Raw genomic sequence first — 18,713 nt, forward strand, 5'->3', positions numbered from 1 at the left:
AATACTCCCACGGATTCATACAATATTGCCGAACGCTATTTCCAACTCGGATACTGTCTGGACGAACGTTCTGGGATCCATCATCATCAACGACCGAATGCTGCCTATGGACACCAAATGTTATTAAACCGAGCCCCAAAGGACGAACGCTTAAGAGCAAGCGTAGTCGTAACAATACCGCTGACGAGTACTTCCTGAGGAGTAATATCATCGAGAACGAACGCTCACAAACACAATTAAACTAAGGTCGAACGTCCAAGATCCAAACCGAACACTTAAAGTCAAACGCTCAAGATTTCTACCCAAGAATTCCAAGTTAAGAACGAACGCTTATACTCACTAATATCTCAATACCGAACACTCAAATCAAACACTATTAATCCCAATACGATTAGGACGAACGTTTTGATACTTAGTCGAACCCCTAGGTCACTTTGCCGAACGACATAAATCAGCAGCTAACCGAACGGTGCTTAAATCAAAACTTAATCGAACGCTCATCACTAATACCCCAAGGCCGATCGTTCAAGATTCAAAACTTAAGAATAAGCAACTTAAAACCGAACGCTCACTTATACCCAAAAACCGAACGTTCAAGATTCAAACCTAAGAAGGTTAGCTTATGACCGAACGCTATAATCACTAACACCTCAGACCGACCGTTTAAGATTCAAACTTAGAATATCAATTTAAGGCCGAACGCTCACAAACTAAACCTGAGAATACCTCATCAAAACCGAACGCTTACTATTACCAATGCATAATCAAGACCGAACGCTAAGGATCACCAGCTGAGACTACCAAATTAAAACCGATAGTTATAATCACTATTATACGAAGACCGATTGTCGAACGTTCACTTATACCCAAAAACCGAACGTTCAGGATTCAAACCTAAAAATCCATATTAAGGACGAACGACTGCAATCACTAATACTCAATACCGAACGCCCAAGATTACTTCTTGTGGATGCCAATTTAGGGACGAACGCTCAAGTTGGAACCTAGAATACCAATTGATAACGAACGCTCACAATCTGTACAATGCGAATACTAAACTAAGTACGAACGTCTAACATCTCTAATTCACTGGATAATATCTTTGACGAACGTCAAATATTTAACTAACACGAATGCTGACGCTCGTTACATGAGAATACAAAACCGAACGCTTACAGAACAAGCCCAGAACGAACGTAACGCTCGTTACTGGAGGAGGCAAGACCGAACGGTTAAATTGTCTGACCTAGGTTGAGCACTAGTTGAGCGAACGCTCGTTCTACACGTTATAATTTGGCCGACCACTATTTGGTCGAGCACCAATTGGACGAACGTCCAATTTTGACTCACCAAAATTGGACGTACGCGCATTCTGCAGAATTCTGCAGAATCGCACCAGATTCCAGAGAAACCCAAAAACCCCCATTTTCATCCCCTTCTTCCTAGATTTTACCCAGATTTGCAGCAAACACATAATATCTCAAAAATCAAGGAAATAAATCAAACTCCCCTTACCTCTTGAAGACTTCCTTGTAAATTTTGGGATCTATCTCCTCCCAGACGTGCAGATCAAGATCTCCTTGCAACCTCAACAGTTCTTCACTTCCTCTCCCAGATCTTGCTGCAAGGACTCCACTCTCACCAGATGCCCAACCCAGATCCTCCTCTCAGCCCTTCTGAAGTTGGTACAGCTTCCCATGGATGCTCTTTGGACGGCTGGAAACGGGAGAAAGGGTTCCCTCCCTCTGGCTGCTCTCTCTCTCTTTCACATGCCAAAAATGAAACCCCCACCTTGCTAAGTTTCCTGAAATCAACACCTCCAATAATTGCATCCTAATAATGTAAGAGGTGGGTAACCACCATGTCCCCACCATGTCCCCACCACTTCTAAACTACAAGTTCTTACAAATTGCGTCGTAAATAAAATGTGGCCTCTTTGCATAATTTTTTAATGCAATTTATAAAAATTGCATTACATTGAAATAAAAAAAATTGCAATTTGTAATTATTGATACAATTACATTGAATAAAATTAAAATAAAATGAACTAAATGTCTTAATCCCTTAAAATTAATACAGAGTAACCTTTTTATTGTAATGTTGCGTTTTTCTGGCAGTATTATGCAATAAAATTTGTGGTCAAAAGTTTATTTATATTATTGGGTATTAAGATTCATTTAATAAGGATGTATTTATTTGTGAATATGGAATTGAGATAGAGTGAGTTAATGAATTTAAGTGAATTTGAGAATAAAATTTATGTTTTGTCTAAGAATTTAAAAGCAAAACTAAGTGAATTTAGAAGTAAAGTTTGTGATTGATTTAATTTATTTGATAAATTAAAAAAAATATATAAATATAATATTATTATTTTATCTCCATAATTAAAATTAATATTATGTATATATATATATATGTATATATATATATATGTGTATATATATATATATATATATATATATATATGTATATATATATATGTATATATATATATATATATGTATTAATATATGTAATATAGATTTGATTGTTTAAATTAAGTTAAAAAAATGCATGGCACACACGCTATTCTTTAATTTTAGCGAATGTAATGAAAAAGCACAAATAACTGTTACAAGCAAATTTTAATATTAATATAGAAAAGCTAAAGGATGACATAATATTGTTACAAGTAAAATTTTGTTTGAATTGAGGTACTTCAGAAAACTGTTATAAAAGGTGTAAGTACTGCTAAATTGCCACTATTTCACTCAGCCTTCAAAAAACAGTTATATGAGAGGATCGGTTTTCCAAGTAATAGAATCGGTCTCAATCCATCCCAAAACCAGTCATGGAATCGATTCTCCAAACTATAGAATCGATTCTCTCAACTTATAAATATTTCAATATACAGTAAAAAGTAGTCTCTAGAATATGAAACTGTATATAGATATTTTCATAAAAAAATCTACTATGGACAGACTTCACTCAAATCCTTTTCATGTAGCAAAAATGTATATTCTACCAATTCCACGTATCTTCACCCGCAAATTCTGAGATAAAAACATGTTAATCACCAAGAATTCTTTCCTGTAATAGTAAAAACGTGCAAACGACCACAGTCTGAGTGTTTGACCATAGGTAAGAATATTGATTTCCCATGTTTTTTGCATTTATATTTATTATTGGAGGCAAAATCTTACCTATTACTTTTTCGTTGCAAACTGTTTACTTCTTAGTGAAGATACTGAAGTAACTTCTGTTTCTTTCAATCATTTTTTCTCACACATATAGATAATAGGTTAAGAAATATTCATATGTAGTACATTTTTTTCTTTACTTTTTAGTTATTTTATATTCACATTGATATGTTGGAACATTTTATTATTTTTATAGTTGTTGTATAGTGTGAGATCTCGAAAAATTAAACCATGATTACACTGTCAAATCTGTCATTAATAACTGCTGAGTCACCTGGCCGCTTCCATAAATGCACCGCGCCACACGTCCAGTGCATTAAAAACGCACTTTGCACTGCATGCACGAGCATCATGTGTCACGCAGAAGTTTCGGAAGTCAGAAGTGAGAGTGCAGGTGTCAGCAGAGGAGACGCTCGTTCGTTTGGGCGTGAAAATTAACAAAACTGAGTTTCGAAAAACGCTCTCTCACCTGCACGCACTCTTCTTCTTCCTCAGAACCAAACCTTTCATTTTCTCCAACTTCTCTCTACTGTAACTCACCATTCCCTTCTCCGATCACGTTTCATAACCGTAGAAACGTTCCTGGAGACGTGAGCATCATTCTGGACCGAACAGAATTTGGATCGGAACTGGTAAGTTCTCATTTCTAAGCGTTCGTTCTTTTGGTTTCATGCGAACCCTAGTTCTGGTTGCATGCGTGAGTTTTAGGTCTGAGTTGTTTATTATTCTGGTATTTAGATTGAGTGCAAGTTGTTGAGCGAAACCTGAGGGTAGGACGTTGTTAGAGGTCGCACTGAAACCTTGTTTGTTGGGAGTACACTGCTATCCAGGTAAGGGAAGCTTAATAATTTAGTTTATACGTATATGATTGTATGCGAGCATGATAGAAATAGAATGTATGAGATGTATGCTATGGTTGAGTATGCCTGAACGATCGCTGTTATGCCTGAGTGAATATGGTATGTGTTGATTGATACGTATGAATTGGATAATGGATGATTATTGTATAGTATGAGTCGTTAATATGAATTCTATAAAGTATGTGAATTAAATGATGAATCGGGAATTATAAGATCATGAATCGTATGAGAAATGTTGAGTTAAAATAGATGAAAAATCTGAATCTGATAAGCCTTTCTATGATAAAATACGTTCGTCATCGTACGGTCTTATACCGTTCGGTTTTCTAGTCAATTGCTTAAAAAGGAATTCTTTTATATGAAAAGAGTTCTGAAATTGAACGAGCGTCCCATGAAACACTATGTTGAGCGTTCGTCTCAGCCTAGTGGTAATCTTGTAAATTAAATTAAGTTATTATCCCTTACATTTATAAAACGGTAGCGTTCGGTCTTACACCAAGCGTTCGTCCTAAATAGCGCTCGGGTTTACACCAAGCGTTCGTCCTAAATAGCGCTCGGGTTTACACCAAGCGTTCGTCCTAAATAGCGCTCGATCTTATATCTAGCGTTCGTCCTAAGAAGTGTACGGTCTTATACCGAACGCTCGTCCATATCTTTGATTTCAGAACGTACGTAAATAACGTTCATCTCAAATTATCAGTAAATGAATATTCGCTTTCGGTCATTGATTGACAGTCGACCCAGTTAAACAAATTCTCCTCAGGATAATTAAGTAATCATCTTTTTGTATCATTTTTCCTTTGAAATTAGTCTAAAGTCTTTGAACTTAAATTATTCTGAAACAGTTATGTTATATTGCTAAGAGTCGGTTCATTCAACTGATTCTAGTAGTGGTCACGTTCGTCATATAAAATGCGTCAGCTTTATTCTTTTGAAAAGAATACCTTTCGATCTCACTCTTGACGTTCGTCCTCGTTGTGTAGAGGATTGAACGCTCGTCTTTTTATGAAAGTGGAACATAGAATGAAAATGTAAATAAAAGGAAGTATTAAGATGTGCGAACACTATAAGAATGGAAATTATGATTTTGGTATTTGAACGAGCGTTCCATGGAGGAACGACTCATATATATATTGGATATTAAATTTGGTAAAGTATGACTGTGGATAAGTTAAGACTCGCTGTCCATCCTGATGTTCCGTGAATACTATCTTCATGTAGAGGAAGTATGTCATGTGTGAGAACGGCAGGAGGTCCTTAGTCCATAAGTTAACATGGGCGACGTAAGAACGGACTGACCTCGAGTGGCAGTTGTTTGGTGTATCCCAGTTACTACATCACTCGGGTGCAAGGACGCTTGTAACTACACAGATTCATACGGTCCGGACGGTCGGTCTATATATATATATATATATATATATATATATATATATATATAAATATATGTTAGATGATGATTTATGTTGAGTTATGTGTTTGAATGATTTGAATTGTTAGTATATGTGTTGAAGTATGAATTAAATTACTTAAGCTTACCTTTTCGTTTTTTCTTGTGTTGTCGTCTTGTCTATGTACGTTCGTCCTGTCATTGCAATGATCATCCGTGTGGGTGTGAGCAGATGGAGGTGCGTCACTTGAAGAGGTGCTGGAAGAGGAAAATTTGGAAGACGCGAATCTGGTGGATGTAGAAGTTAAAACCGAGCCTTAGAGCGCTTGCGGGTTTCTGTAGTTAGTTTTATTAATTTTATTTTGAACGTTCGGTCATAGTTTTGTAAAACCGTTCGTCTCTGAACTCTTGCTTGTATCGCGTTCGTTATTTCTGTATGTTAAGCCGTTCGGCTTTTGACGCTCGTTCAGATTTGTAAGACTGCACTGTTTTATTTGCTTAATGTAATTAATTCTTATTATGGTAATTACTATATTTTGGGATGTTACATACAGTACTTTATTAATATTAAAAAGAATCTGGTTTAATATTTAATTTAAAATAAATACTTCGTCAAATTCAATAATTAATTTAATTTTAAAAATATTGATGAAGAAAAAAGTACATATATATATATATATAATATTTTAAATAATTTATTTTTTAATTAGGATTATCGTTATTTTGCATTTTTATAACTTAAATAAGTTATAAAGATTTTGAATAATTATTTATCTTGTTATCGTGAGTACATGTTCATTTTATCACACACACTATTGCCAAACAAAAATATTGTGTTGACAAATAATTGAAAAAGATAATTCATCCTACATGTAATAAAGTATTTCCAACATAAAAACGATAATCTTCGTGGTGTGATAATTATGTTGGTTTTTTTATAACTACAAGTCATGGTTGCCTTGACAATTGATGTGATGAGAGGCATTTCTCAAAATAAAAAGTAAAATTTTATTGTTTTGAACTTAAGATTTGCTAAGTAAGATTATTTATTAATGAGGTTGTCATTATATAATTTAAACTTTTGTATTGTAAGAACTATTATTAAATAAAAGACACACATCTGTGTGTACTTATAAAATCATGTGTAACCATCGAAAAGTTAATAATACCGTATTTTCATTACACTTTGATGGAACACATATTTATAGGTCTTTAATTCAATACCCATACTACCATTTTTTCTATATTAAAATAATATCATTATAGTATAATATATATATATATATATATATATATATATATATATATATGAAAAAACTATAAAAAAATTATAAAATCTTACTATGAAAATAATGTAATATCTCATATACGCATGATATCGAACAACTTTTAATTATTAAGTTTGAATGTGAGAGTAACTTCGTACATATATTTTATTATTGTATATTTGTTTATTTAATTTTTCGACTAATGTAAGAGTAACTATTGACACGTTCATTGACTTTTTGTTACTTGATATATTAATTTATAAGTTTTATACTATTAATAAAGCTTATCTATTTTATTCTACCATTAGTAGTTTATTTTCATGGAGTTTATATTTATGCAAATTCTTCCTTTTTCATTTTTTTTCATCCATCATCTTCATCTGTTGAAAAAGTAACAAAAATACAAAAAGAAAAAAAAATATAAATTGTTATTGAAGCCCATATAAAAAAATTCCAATTATTTAAAGATTTGTAAGACTTTAATTCATAATATAAGCAAATTATTTATTAAATTAATTCTAACAGTAACTACATAAATACTCTAACACTTTAAAATAAATCGAAAAACATATTTTCAATAATAAATTATGTTAACTAAATTTAATTTATTTAATAATATTATATAAAAAAATCGAATCAAAATTCTAAAAAAAAAAAACACTCATATATAATTTTATTTTACATTTTCTCTAATTCACCCACTTGGTACCTCGCATAAGTTATAAATCATCACCATCATCAATTTTACTTAACATTTACAATAAAGTTAGAAGTTATTACTTCAATTTTTGGTACAATAAATTATGTGAGTGTCGAAGACGAGAATGAAGCAAAAATCTCAATAAAATTCCTTGAATACTTAAAAGATCCTAACTGAACTCAACAATCATCCAAACTTTTAGCTCAAATTGCAAAACTCTTCCATGTATGTTAAAACCCCGTAACTTTTTAAGATCAGCCTAAACCCAAGACATACATGCATTTTCTAAGATGAAATTTGAAGAAAATAAAACTTAAAATTGATATTTTAAAATCTCTCTTAACTAGCTTCTATAACGAATACTCACTGTATGAAAAATGAAAATTATAATTAGTTGAAGGAGAGAGAAAAGAGTTGAAAAAGATGTTTCAAATTACCTAAAGTAATTTCTGCAATTTCTATCGACAACGCTTTTGTTTGTTAAATTTACCTCCTTGTTCTATTTTTCTTTCATTACAACTTGTTGTACTAGTCCAAATTCCTTTAATACAACCCCCACTAAAAGTTATTATTTTTCACCCCTAACTTTGAATACGAAATTAAATTAAAACTCAAACATATATAATATATAATTCACTACTTTTAAAAATATTTCCCATACTTATATAGGTTTTATGCATTACTTGTTACCAGCTGAAATAAGATAAATATAAATTTTGGTTTCATGGAAACATGTGAGAAGATAAATAATCCGTGCTCGTGATAAAGCATTACGCCGATAACGATTTATAATCCATATAATAATAATTGAGGTGACAAGTTCATGTGAGGGAGTAAAAAGGCCGTCATAGATTTTATATAGGCCAAACCAATCCCACCAAACAAAACCCTAATTCATCATTTCACGTACTTCCGGAAGTTGCTGCCATTGTTATCATAACATAACTTAGAATGGCAGATTATATATATAAGAGAGAAGCACGTCAATTTTCTCTCACAAAATTTATTTATTTTTAATTCTTTTAAATTTACTTATCTAAATAATGCATTTTTTATAAAGTATCTTCAATTTTCTATAATCTATACTCTTACTTTTTTTATGTGAGATACATAAATAAAAATCATTCCACGAAACTAAAAACTTTTCTTAAATAAGCAGGTAAGAGACCCTATTAGTAAGACTAATTTAATTTTCTTACATCTATCTTTTTCAGAGACCATCACTTACTTTGTGCTTAGATGAAAGCACTGAGACGGTTTAGATTAAGAAAAGTAGAACAAGGATAAAAAAATTATGAATGATTTGAAGAATGGAATGATAAAAATATAATTTTAATAGACGAAATTATAAAATGAATAAATATCATTTTAATATTTTATTTTAATTATTTATTTTATTAAAACAGAAAATATAATTATAATTGCATTAAAATGAAGATGAGTATTATTTTTCGCCTTCAGTATTTATTTTCCTCGTCTGTTACATTACATCACTGCAAATCAGTTTGCAGAAACAAATAGACAGATAGAAGCTTAAGATATTTTAGAGACGAGCATATTTCTAGGAGAAAATATCAGTGTTTATGAATTGAATAAAATTGATGTAAGAGAAAGAAAAAAGTAACCCAATGTTTTTTTAATTAATCCTCCATTATTTTCCTTAAAAAATCATTGAAGTGTATACTTTTAATTGATTTGAATTTTTGAATTGAATAAGTTCAGTTTTATCACGAATATTGTAGAGAAAAAGTGATAAAATATATATGATAAGCATGCTATTTTTTTTGTCTAAATAAATAAAGTATTTGATTGATAAATCATTATATAGGTAATGGAAGTGTAATTTTCAAGTACAGTCTATTAAAAAAATAAAGGAAGTTTAAAAGTATAGTGATGTTTGATTTAGTAGTTGGGAAAAGATAATTAAATATATTTGTGAAAGATGAACATAAATTGATAAGGAAATGTATTATGAAAATTGTATTAGGAAAAGAAAAAGTAAATCTGAGACACAAATGATGATGTGATTTGAGGGAAAGTGGAGCTTAATTAAAAAAGCTAAAGCGATGGTGAGAGTAGGGTTAATTGAGAGTAAGAACAGTGTAATGATCACAAAGAGAACCCTACAAGCGAGCAAATTGAGAAGGAAGAGACAAAAGAGGGACGTGGTCCCAGGACAAGAGTGCCCTAATACCAAGTCTACACACAGTGAGTGATAAGATAGAGCAGTGCCGCGTCGCAGGGGAACATTTCCCTAACCCAGAATCTACGTCACCAACTCCTCCAATACCAATACCTAATTATCTCTCTCTCTCTGCTCCTAATTCATTTATTTATTTAAAAAAAAGGGAAAAAGGCAGAAAAAGAAAACCCTGATTAAGAACCCTCCCAACCCTTCAAAGTCCAAACCCCTCTCCCATTTTCTCTCTCTTTCTGTTCAGCGTTAGATAAGAAAAACAACAACAAAGACTAACCAACGCAATCGCCATTTTCTCCCTCCTCATGAAGAAGCTCTACCATAAAGGGACGGTTCACCCGTCACCGCCGCTCATCTCCGACCACCTCGCTTTCCTCCCCGCCGCCATACTCACTCTGGCAACCGCCCTTTCTCCTGACGACCGGGAGGTTCTCTCTTATCTCATCTCCTGCTCATCCGCCGCCGCCTCCTCCACCTTCTCCGCCAACCCCCGCCGTAAAAGCGCCGCGGAAACCGCCCATTCACCTGCCTTCAACTGCAGCTGCTTCGGCTGCTACACGAGCTACTGGGTCAGGTGGGACGAGTCGCCGAATCGCCAGCTCATACACGAGATCATCGACGCGTACGAGGATTCGTTGGCTCAAATTGGAAACAAGGGTAAGAAGAACGGGAAGGGGAAGAAGGAGAAGAGGAACCACCGGAAAGCGGGGAGCAGCAGTAGCAGCAGTAGTAAGCATGCGCATTCGAGCGAGTTGAAGCGGTCCGAGTTGGTGAGTCTGGCGAGTCTGGCGACTCACGACTCGGCCGAGTTGGAAGCGGTGGTGGAAGGTAACGGTGGCGGTGATGAAGGTTGTGAAGGGGTTGCGGTTGAGGAGAAAGGATCGGTGAGAAGGTTTGTGAGTTTCATCGGTGAAAGGATTTGGGGCGGGTGGGGACAGTGAGTGAATGAATGTATGAATTTGGAAGAGATAATAATGAAGAAGAAAATTAGATAATGAAGAAAGGAAGAGAAAAGAAGAGGAAAGGTAGGTCTAGATTTTAATATTTACACCACCTCCCTTACTTTATCTTGTTCCTTTTTATTTTTGCTTTTGTACATTAATCAATCACCACTACCCTGCAATGTTTTAACACGAAATGAATGTTCTTCTGTGATTCAGGGTTTAGAGTTTTGTTATATATAATCTCTCAATCAAATCATATATATCAAACTTATCAATCCAATTTTTTTCTTTTTTTCATTTGTATCTCTTTCTGTTGTTTCCATTTTCTGGGGAACTGATTAGTGCCTTCTCTTAAGATGTTATTTTGAATACAAGTTTTGGTTCTGAATTCGTTTTAGTTGAGCTGAAAATTAAATATAGGAAAAAGCTGTTTCTCCTTCCAGTGTATTATTCATTGATCAATTTCGGCGTTCAACTCAGTGATGATGATGCCCTGTTTGTTTCTACAGGCTGCAAATTGGTACATTCGTAAGTCAAAAATGACTATTTTTTTTTTAGAATTTTCTTTTTCTTAATTAATGTGTAGAATTTGAATTTGACCAATTCGTGTCTTCCAAGAAGTTTTCTTCTTTTTGTGGTCTTTATCTTTATCTCTTTTTCCTCGTGAAACTTACCAGTGAATACTAGACAATGTCATGGAAAATCAATCCCTTGTATATTAATTATTTTAAAAAACCCAAAGAAGTAAAAAAAACAATTTCATTTCTTAAACTTTTGAAACTTTATTGGATGTATTGTCTTCTGGGTAAAACAGATTTCTTCTTGATTAATACAAAAGTATTTTATACTGAAAATAAACATAATGTTCTTTTATATATATTGGTTTTTTGGTAAAGGATTCTGCTGTCTGAGAAAACCTGCATTTTCTGGGGCAACGTATAGTTGCTCCTGAAGCTGGAATGAGAGCAGAGTCGCAGACATGTAGTGCTGTTTTTTTGGTGAAGGATAAAACTCTATCAAAATGTTATTTAATGGTCCCCTTTCGGTTTTTTAAGGTATATTTTGCCTTTTGGTTATTGGGGCTTCATTTAGTTAATTTAGTTATGTACATAATTCCAACTCGTGTTTAGATGATAAAAAATTACATAAAAAAACATTGGCATGGACTTTATTTAATTTCATCCCAGCCTTAATAACTTATATGTACAGTCTATTTAGTCGGAATATCTAGGTGTGCTATTTCTCAAAGAAATCGTGGTTTGATTATTAAATTGAAAATTTCGATGATATCTGATATTTAGTTATTAAAAAATAAAATTTGTAATAATAGCCTTCTTGGTGACTATAAATAAGCATTCATAACTATGGTATATTTAATAAAGGTTAATTATATTTTAGATCAGTAAGATTGATATTAAATTGAAATTTGTTTTAAATTTTGATCTATTTTAATGTTTAAATTTAAAAAATAAATGATTATAAGTATTTAATTTAATTATGTTAACTTTTTATGTATTTGACTTATTTTTTAATTAATACTGAAAAACAAAAATGTGTCAAAAGATAAACCACACAAATATTAATATCATACATTAAATTTAATTAAAAATTATAAACAAGAACATAAAATATCATACATTAAATTTAATTAAAAATTATAAAAAAGAACATAAAATATCATACATTAAATTTAATTAAAAATTATAAACAAGAATATAAAATTAATTTATAGTCACTATAAAACAAACTTTATATATAAAAGTATTAAGATTAAAACTATACACAAGAATGATTATCCCAAACCATTAAAGTTAAAACATAACTAATAAACATAAAACATTAAAGTTATTACACTCTAATTTTTGCTTTCCCATCATATTATCATCTTTGTTCACATTCATGAGAGGATCATCATCATACAAAATGTACCAATAGCTAAACAAATAATACACAAAACAGAGTAAGCTAGTGATACAAAACTAAATGCAAAAAATCTAGACTGGACTATTATAGTATGAATGTCGAGCTATGGCGAGTCATGCACTTGTGGTGGTAGTCCTATATTATTTTGTAGAGCTATTGTCAATAGATTTCACCCTACCACAATCATAAGGTTTGTCTCTATCGCATTTTAGGCTTTACTAAAAGCACCTAGACTAAGAGTTCCCAACATTTATATTAACAACACTTTGAAACCACACTTAAAATTTCTCCTTAAAAATTCTTAATCCATCACATTTTGTAACATACATCAAACATGTTCATACTACTGATAACAAATCAAAAAACATACTAAACATGTCACAAGATACACTTCAATAATCAAAAGTAACCACAAAAGACACAATATTGGAAAACAAAGGAAAAACACCCTGTAGAGTAGCGTTAAGCGGCACCCTCGTGCCGCTGAGCATCATTCTTCTCACATCCCTTGTGCTTGAGTGTCACTCCCCTGCAACTCGACGTCAAACCTCTCGCAAAACTCACGCTCAGGTCCCACTAAGAACTGAGCACCACACAATATCACTTCCAACCCTTCTTTTCTAGTTTTGGATGTACTCCATACCTATTCAAATGATTCATATGATGTCCTGGACCTTAAGAACACTTCAGGAACTTGTTTCTAATTTAAAATGAATGTCCTACTGATAAGTTCATATTTGTGTCTTTATTTAGTTTTTAATATTGGATTCTCAATTGATTTTTGTACTTTAATAAAATATTTTAATTAAAATCTATTATAATTCAGTTTATTTAGCAGGAGATAAAAAACATGTTAAAAATAACTTTTCAAATGCATAGCTAGTTTGATATATTTCACTGATAAATTTTTTGTCATAATTAATATTTGCTAAAATGTAAAAAATTATGAGACATAATATTCCTTTTTTAACTTTTTTTTCACAGTTTGTCAATTCAAATAATTTCTGAACAGGGATAGCGGTAGTTATTTATAAACACTGTGAATCTAATTTTTGTTAGGTTAGTAGATTGTTATCAATAATCTTTGAATGTATTGCTAAAATATTATCAATAAATATTTTGGACTTTTTCTACTTTGAATACTTTTAACAATAAATGTTTTATGAAAAATATAGGTCACTAGTAACCTTTTCGAAAAAAATCCATTTAATTATTGCAATAATCTTCTCAACAGATATTTCCATAATTTATGTCCATAAAAAAATGATAAAAAAGAGTTCTTAGTCATCATTATTTAAAATCGCTTTTTCATTTGTGTATTGCAAGAACTTTGCTTTTGGAGAACAACTAAAAACGGGTCCTTTACCTTCTAAAAAACAAAATCTATGTCCCCTTTTTCGTATTTTTACTCAAAAATATCTAAAATTTATCAACTAACTAATACCTTTTTACCAAAATAGTTATATGTAGGCAGACACAACATAAAAGCATAACATATCGAGAAAACAATAATAAAAAATACAGAAATATTCATAATTTTGTTTTAAAGTTAAAATAAGCATTTTTAATATAATCTAAATTTAACACATTTAACTAGTTTAAATGTAAAAAATAATAATACTTTATGAACGAGACTAAGTTTTGTAAAAAAAAAAATCTCCTAACAAATTATGAGGCTAATACGCCATTAGGTTCGGAGTTATACTGTTTATTTTAAGGAAAAATCAATTTAGTACACAAAAGGAGCATTCCTATTTCTTTTACATGAATTAATGTTTATGTAAATTTCTTACTCTATGATTTCCTTACATTCATTCATTTCCATATTTCGAGTAATTTCGAAAAATAAAATAAAAAAATCGTGGGATCATACATTTTTCCGTTTTATTCTTTCATTTGGAAAAAAATGTCATTTATAAAATAATCATAGAAATATAATATTTTTTCATGCATGCACTAAGTTTTTTAGATCAAATTGTTATTTAAGCAAAATTTTCATTTCCCTCGCATTAATTGTAGTTTTGTTCCCTCTTGCAAAAAAAAATTAATTGTCTAGATTATTTTTAAAATAAATAATAAACCTACTCTCATATTTTAGATTTTTATATTTTCGCTATCAATAAATTCAGTTATTATTTTACTTGTCAACTAGCATTCGTAGTCTAACACAATATAAAAGATAAATAAATATCTTTTTAGAATTTAAAGATGAACATATTTTATGAGATTTTTTTAACTCAGTTGCTTATCGTGGATGGTAACATAGGATAGACATAAGAAGAGGGTAGTTTAGTAGACGTAGCGAAGAACGAGGTCGGCAAAAGTAGAGAGAGGCTTTGATTTAATGAAAATGGACACTTCACTCCAAATATTGGTCTCCTTCTCCACACCTTTTTTATTTTTTTATTTTTCACACTCTTCTTTCAAATTAATGCTCCCCAAAACAAAAACACAATATATCTCTAGTATGACACGAGACAGCACGACAAAATTAATGTTCAAGAAAATTACAAAATAGTATTAATTATAATATTTTCTCATAGATACGTGTTTCGATTTTAAATTATTATTAGATCAATCAACTTATATTTTGGATTATTGGTTGTTTTGAAATTTTATTCATTGTGATTTTATCTGTTTCAAAAAGTATTACATGTAATACAATTAATATATAAATTTAAAAAATAATTTTTATTCTTATTCACATATGTTCTTTAAAAATAAATAAGTAATTAATAAAAATAGATGAATAATAAATATTACTCTTAAATCTTACTGTCCTCTTCTTCGTGTAGATACATCAAGATTGACTTTTTAAGGCTATCATTTTATGTCAACCATATACGTGTAAATAACTCTCTTTCTAATGCGGGGAAGAAGTTTGATTATGTGATGTTTGTAAATAATAATTAGAATTTTACGTAATAAATAACTTAAAATGATTTAAATTAAAATATTATTATATATTTGTATAATTTAAGTAATATAATACATAATTTTTAAGTTATTTTTTAATTTAAAAAACGGGTTAGCAAACCAATTCACTCTATTTTATTTTTCTTTAGCAAATATGGATTAAACCGAGCAAATAATTCAAAAACTTTAATTTAACCTGTCAAATTTTGACAATCTAACATACCAAATCACGACTAGCAGGACTGGCATACTAGTTTTCAATATATTTCTTTAATATTAATATTTCAGTCCTCTTGTAATTGTTTTTATCAATATATATTACTTTAATATTACAAATGAAGAATTATCAATAGATTAAAGTGTAACCTTTTTTAAATATTAGACTTTTTTTTTTCAATATTAATATTTGAATAATAATTTATACTTTCTTTTAATTGAACGGATAAATAATTTAGAAACAAGAAAGAGTGAGTAATTAATGAGGAAGGAAAGCATTGCTTGGTAGTTAAGTTTGAGTTGACTGTGCGAAAGGCACTGGAAAAAACTTTGACTCAGTTTTATATATTTTATTTTCTCAAAATCCTCTAAATTAAAAGGTCATTCATGTATTCTTAGGTCAAATTTCTTCTCCATTTAGATTCATTAAGTACTTGACATTTCCATCAGCAACTTCCTTATCTTAATTTCCAACCCTAAAGCCACTCATATTTTAAAATATTATAAAACCCTCTTACCAATTCAATGCAAAGAAAATTAACATAATTATCTAGGACCAGCATAAAGCGACGTGAAGAGTAATATTTGAAAGCAGATATTTAATTTTGAATGTGAACAAATAAAGACCTGCACTTGATGTAATTCTTTTTTCTTAGAGTTGATTTTTAAGTTATTGAACTTATTTTAAATAAGAATGACAAAATAAATCAATATAAAATTAACTAAACTCATCTAATGTATTTTTAACACAAATAAGAAATTGTAAAAATAGATATTTGAATTAAATGAATTAAGATTATATTAGAGCATTTTTTATTGGAGGAATTTGAGGGTGATGAAAAAAAAGAAAGACTGGAAGTAGTGGAGTTAGGTATATGTTTTGGCCTGCATTGCTGATTTAGTGTCTTCTCTTACATCATTGTGTGTGGTGATTCGTAAAGCCACAATAAGTAAAATGTGTCTTTGATTATTGGGAAAACCACATGGCACAAAATCATTATTTGATTCTATTCCTCTCTAATGCACAACTTTTACATCCATTCATTCAAAAGCCCCTTCAACTCTTATCTCTTAGAATAATAACTTTTATTTTATTATAATAAAAACATAATTATAATTATATTAATAAAGACTTCTTCTTCTTCTTTTTAATGAAACGATTCATATAAAAGTATATTTCTCATAACGACTTTTACTTTCCACAATTTTAATATTTGATTTCCTCGTTTTCTAAATTGATACGGGATTTCTATTTGTTCTTCGTCCCAAATAAATACACAATTAATGACATTCTAAAAAATTAAGTTATGAGATGTAAAGAACATAGTTCTGTTAGTTGAAGATAGCGTGTGAGGTACGGAATTAAGCTTTTTAAAAGCTATAGATTTTATGTGTGAATGATTGTATATGTAATGTAATTTTTAATTGTATATTTGCCACATTATTTTTGTAATTATGAGAAAATATGATTTATGATAGTGGTGGGGTTAATAGAAATAGGCAAATATGTGAAATTTTGTTTTATCTAAAGATAATAAGTATATATATTATTTACGTCAATTGTGATATTCAGTTTTAATAATTTTAAATATTATTAAAAAAATATCACACATTTAATAAAATAAAAAAATTAACATAAAAAGAAACATATAAATTATCTTTACTATTATTTAAAATATAACTATAACTCAAACTTTATATATAAAAATTTAAGATCAAGAATACGTATATCTAACAATGACTTTTTCAAAAGGACAAAGATAATCGATCTAGCTTAATTATTTATACTTCTATACTCTCGCACCCAAAACTTATTTTATTGTAATATCGTCTTTTATTCACACAAATCAGATGATCATTGTAAAAAAGAAAACAAACAAAATTAGAACAGTAAGCTAATATTACAAAATAGTCATTCATATAATTTCAAAATCAACACATAACAATTTGCACTATCAAATCAAGCAAAAACCTAAGCATATTAATACCCAAAATACAAATTAATAAATTATACAAAACAAGCAATACAAATTTAGGCAGCTCCAAGTCAACAAGATTGAAAAAAAAAATCATTTATGACCTAAAACAAGACATCTAACACCTGGGTCCTGACACCTAACAAAAATTATCTCTTATCGAGTGAAGAAACTCTTCACTCAACGAATGAAAAAACAAAGAGTTTTTTCAACCTAACGAGAAATATCGTCCGGTCACTGTAGATTTAAAATTCCTATCGAGGTTATAATATTTTTAGTATTTTTTCATTTTTAAGTTGATTAATTTTTAATGTAAAATGTAATAAATAATAGGAAGGAAATGTTCTAAAAATTTAAAAGGACAAGCTTTAATTAAAATAAATAATTTATTGCATATTTAGTACAGAATTGCAACAAAATATTCAACTTATTTATTTATTTATTGAAATTCTCTTGAATAATGTTAGCCAAAAACAACATAAGTAAGAAGATAGATTTAACAGTGTTCTACTTTATCCTGTACACATGTTAGGGAACATGGTCTATTAATGGCTTGAGAGAAAAAAAGTAGTCTAGTTTATTATGAGTGGATATATATATATATATATATATATATATATATATATATATATATATATATATATATATATATATATATATATATATATATTTTAGTTACATTGACCTCACGTGATTATGGTTTGTTACATAATTAATAGTTAAACTCAATAAATGCGGGATGATGAAATAAAACATTATAGAAAAAGTAAACTTAAAAAGTCTTTTACAAGAGTATTATGCATGTTAATTTAAGTTATCGTATCTTGATCGTATATTTAAAAAGAAATGGTCAAAAATTTTCTGCGTTTTCATTAATGATGGTAGTCAATTTAAAACCAATTTGGGGTGATAAAGTCTCTAATCTATGTATCTTCCTTTATGACCAAAGGTTTGTATTCTTTTTGAAGCAATAAAAAATATGGTTTATTGAATTTAAGCATCTTTGTCAAATAAAAGAAATACAATATCGAAGGTCTAATTTGTTTGAATGGGATAAGATTACTTAGATTACAAGTACATTGGATGTTTGTTGGTAGCCATAACTTATGGAAACTCTATACGATAGGATTCCAAATTACACATTTCC

At 30.1% G+C, this 18,713-nt stretch overlaps 1 protein-coding gene across 1 annotated transcript; it reads left to right on the forward strand.

The window, feature by feature from the left end:
- Window positions 1-9,487: 9,487 nt before the first annotated feature.
- Window positions 9,488-10,832, forward strand: LOC108342257 (uncharacterized). The gene has a single exon (XM_017580004.2). It carries the CDS (start codon window positions 9,897-9,899, stop codon window positions 10,530-10,532), a length of 636 nt encoding a protein of 211 aa, XP_017435493.1. The 5' UTR covers window positions 9,488-9,896; the 3' UTR covers window positions 10,533-10,832.
- Window positions 10,833-18,713: the final 7,881 nt, after the last annotated feature.

This window comes from Vigna angularis, chromosome 6 (assembly GCF_016808095.1).
Source record: "Vigna angularis cultivar LongXiaoDou No.4 chromosome 6, ASM1680809v1, whole genome shotgun sequence".
In the NCBI taxonomy this organism is placed as follows: Eukaryota; Viridiplantae; Streptophyta; class Magnoliopsida; order Fabales; family Fabaceae; genus Vigna; species Vigna angularis.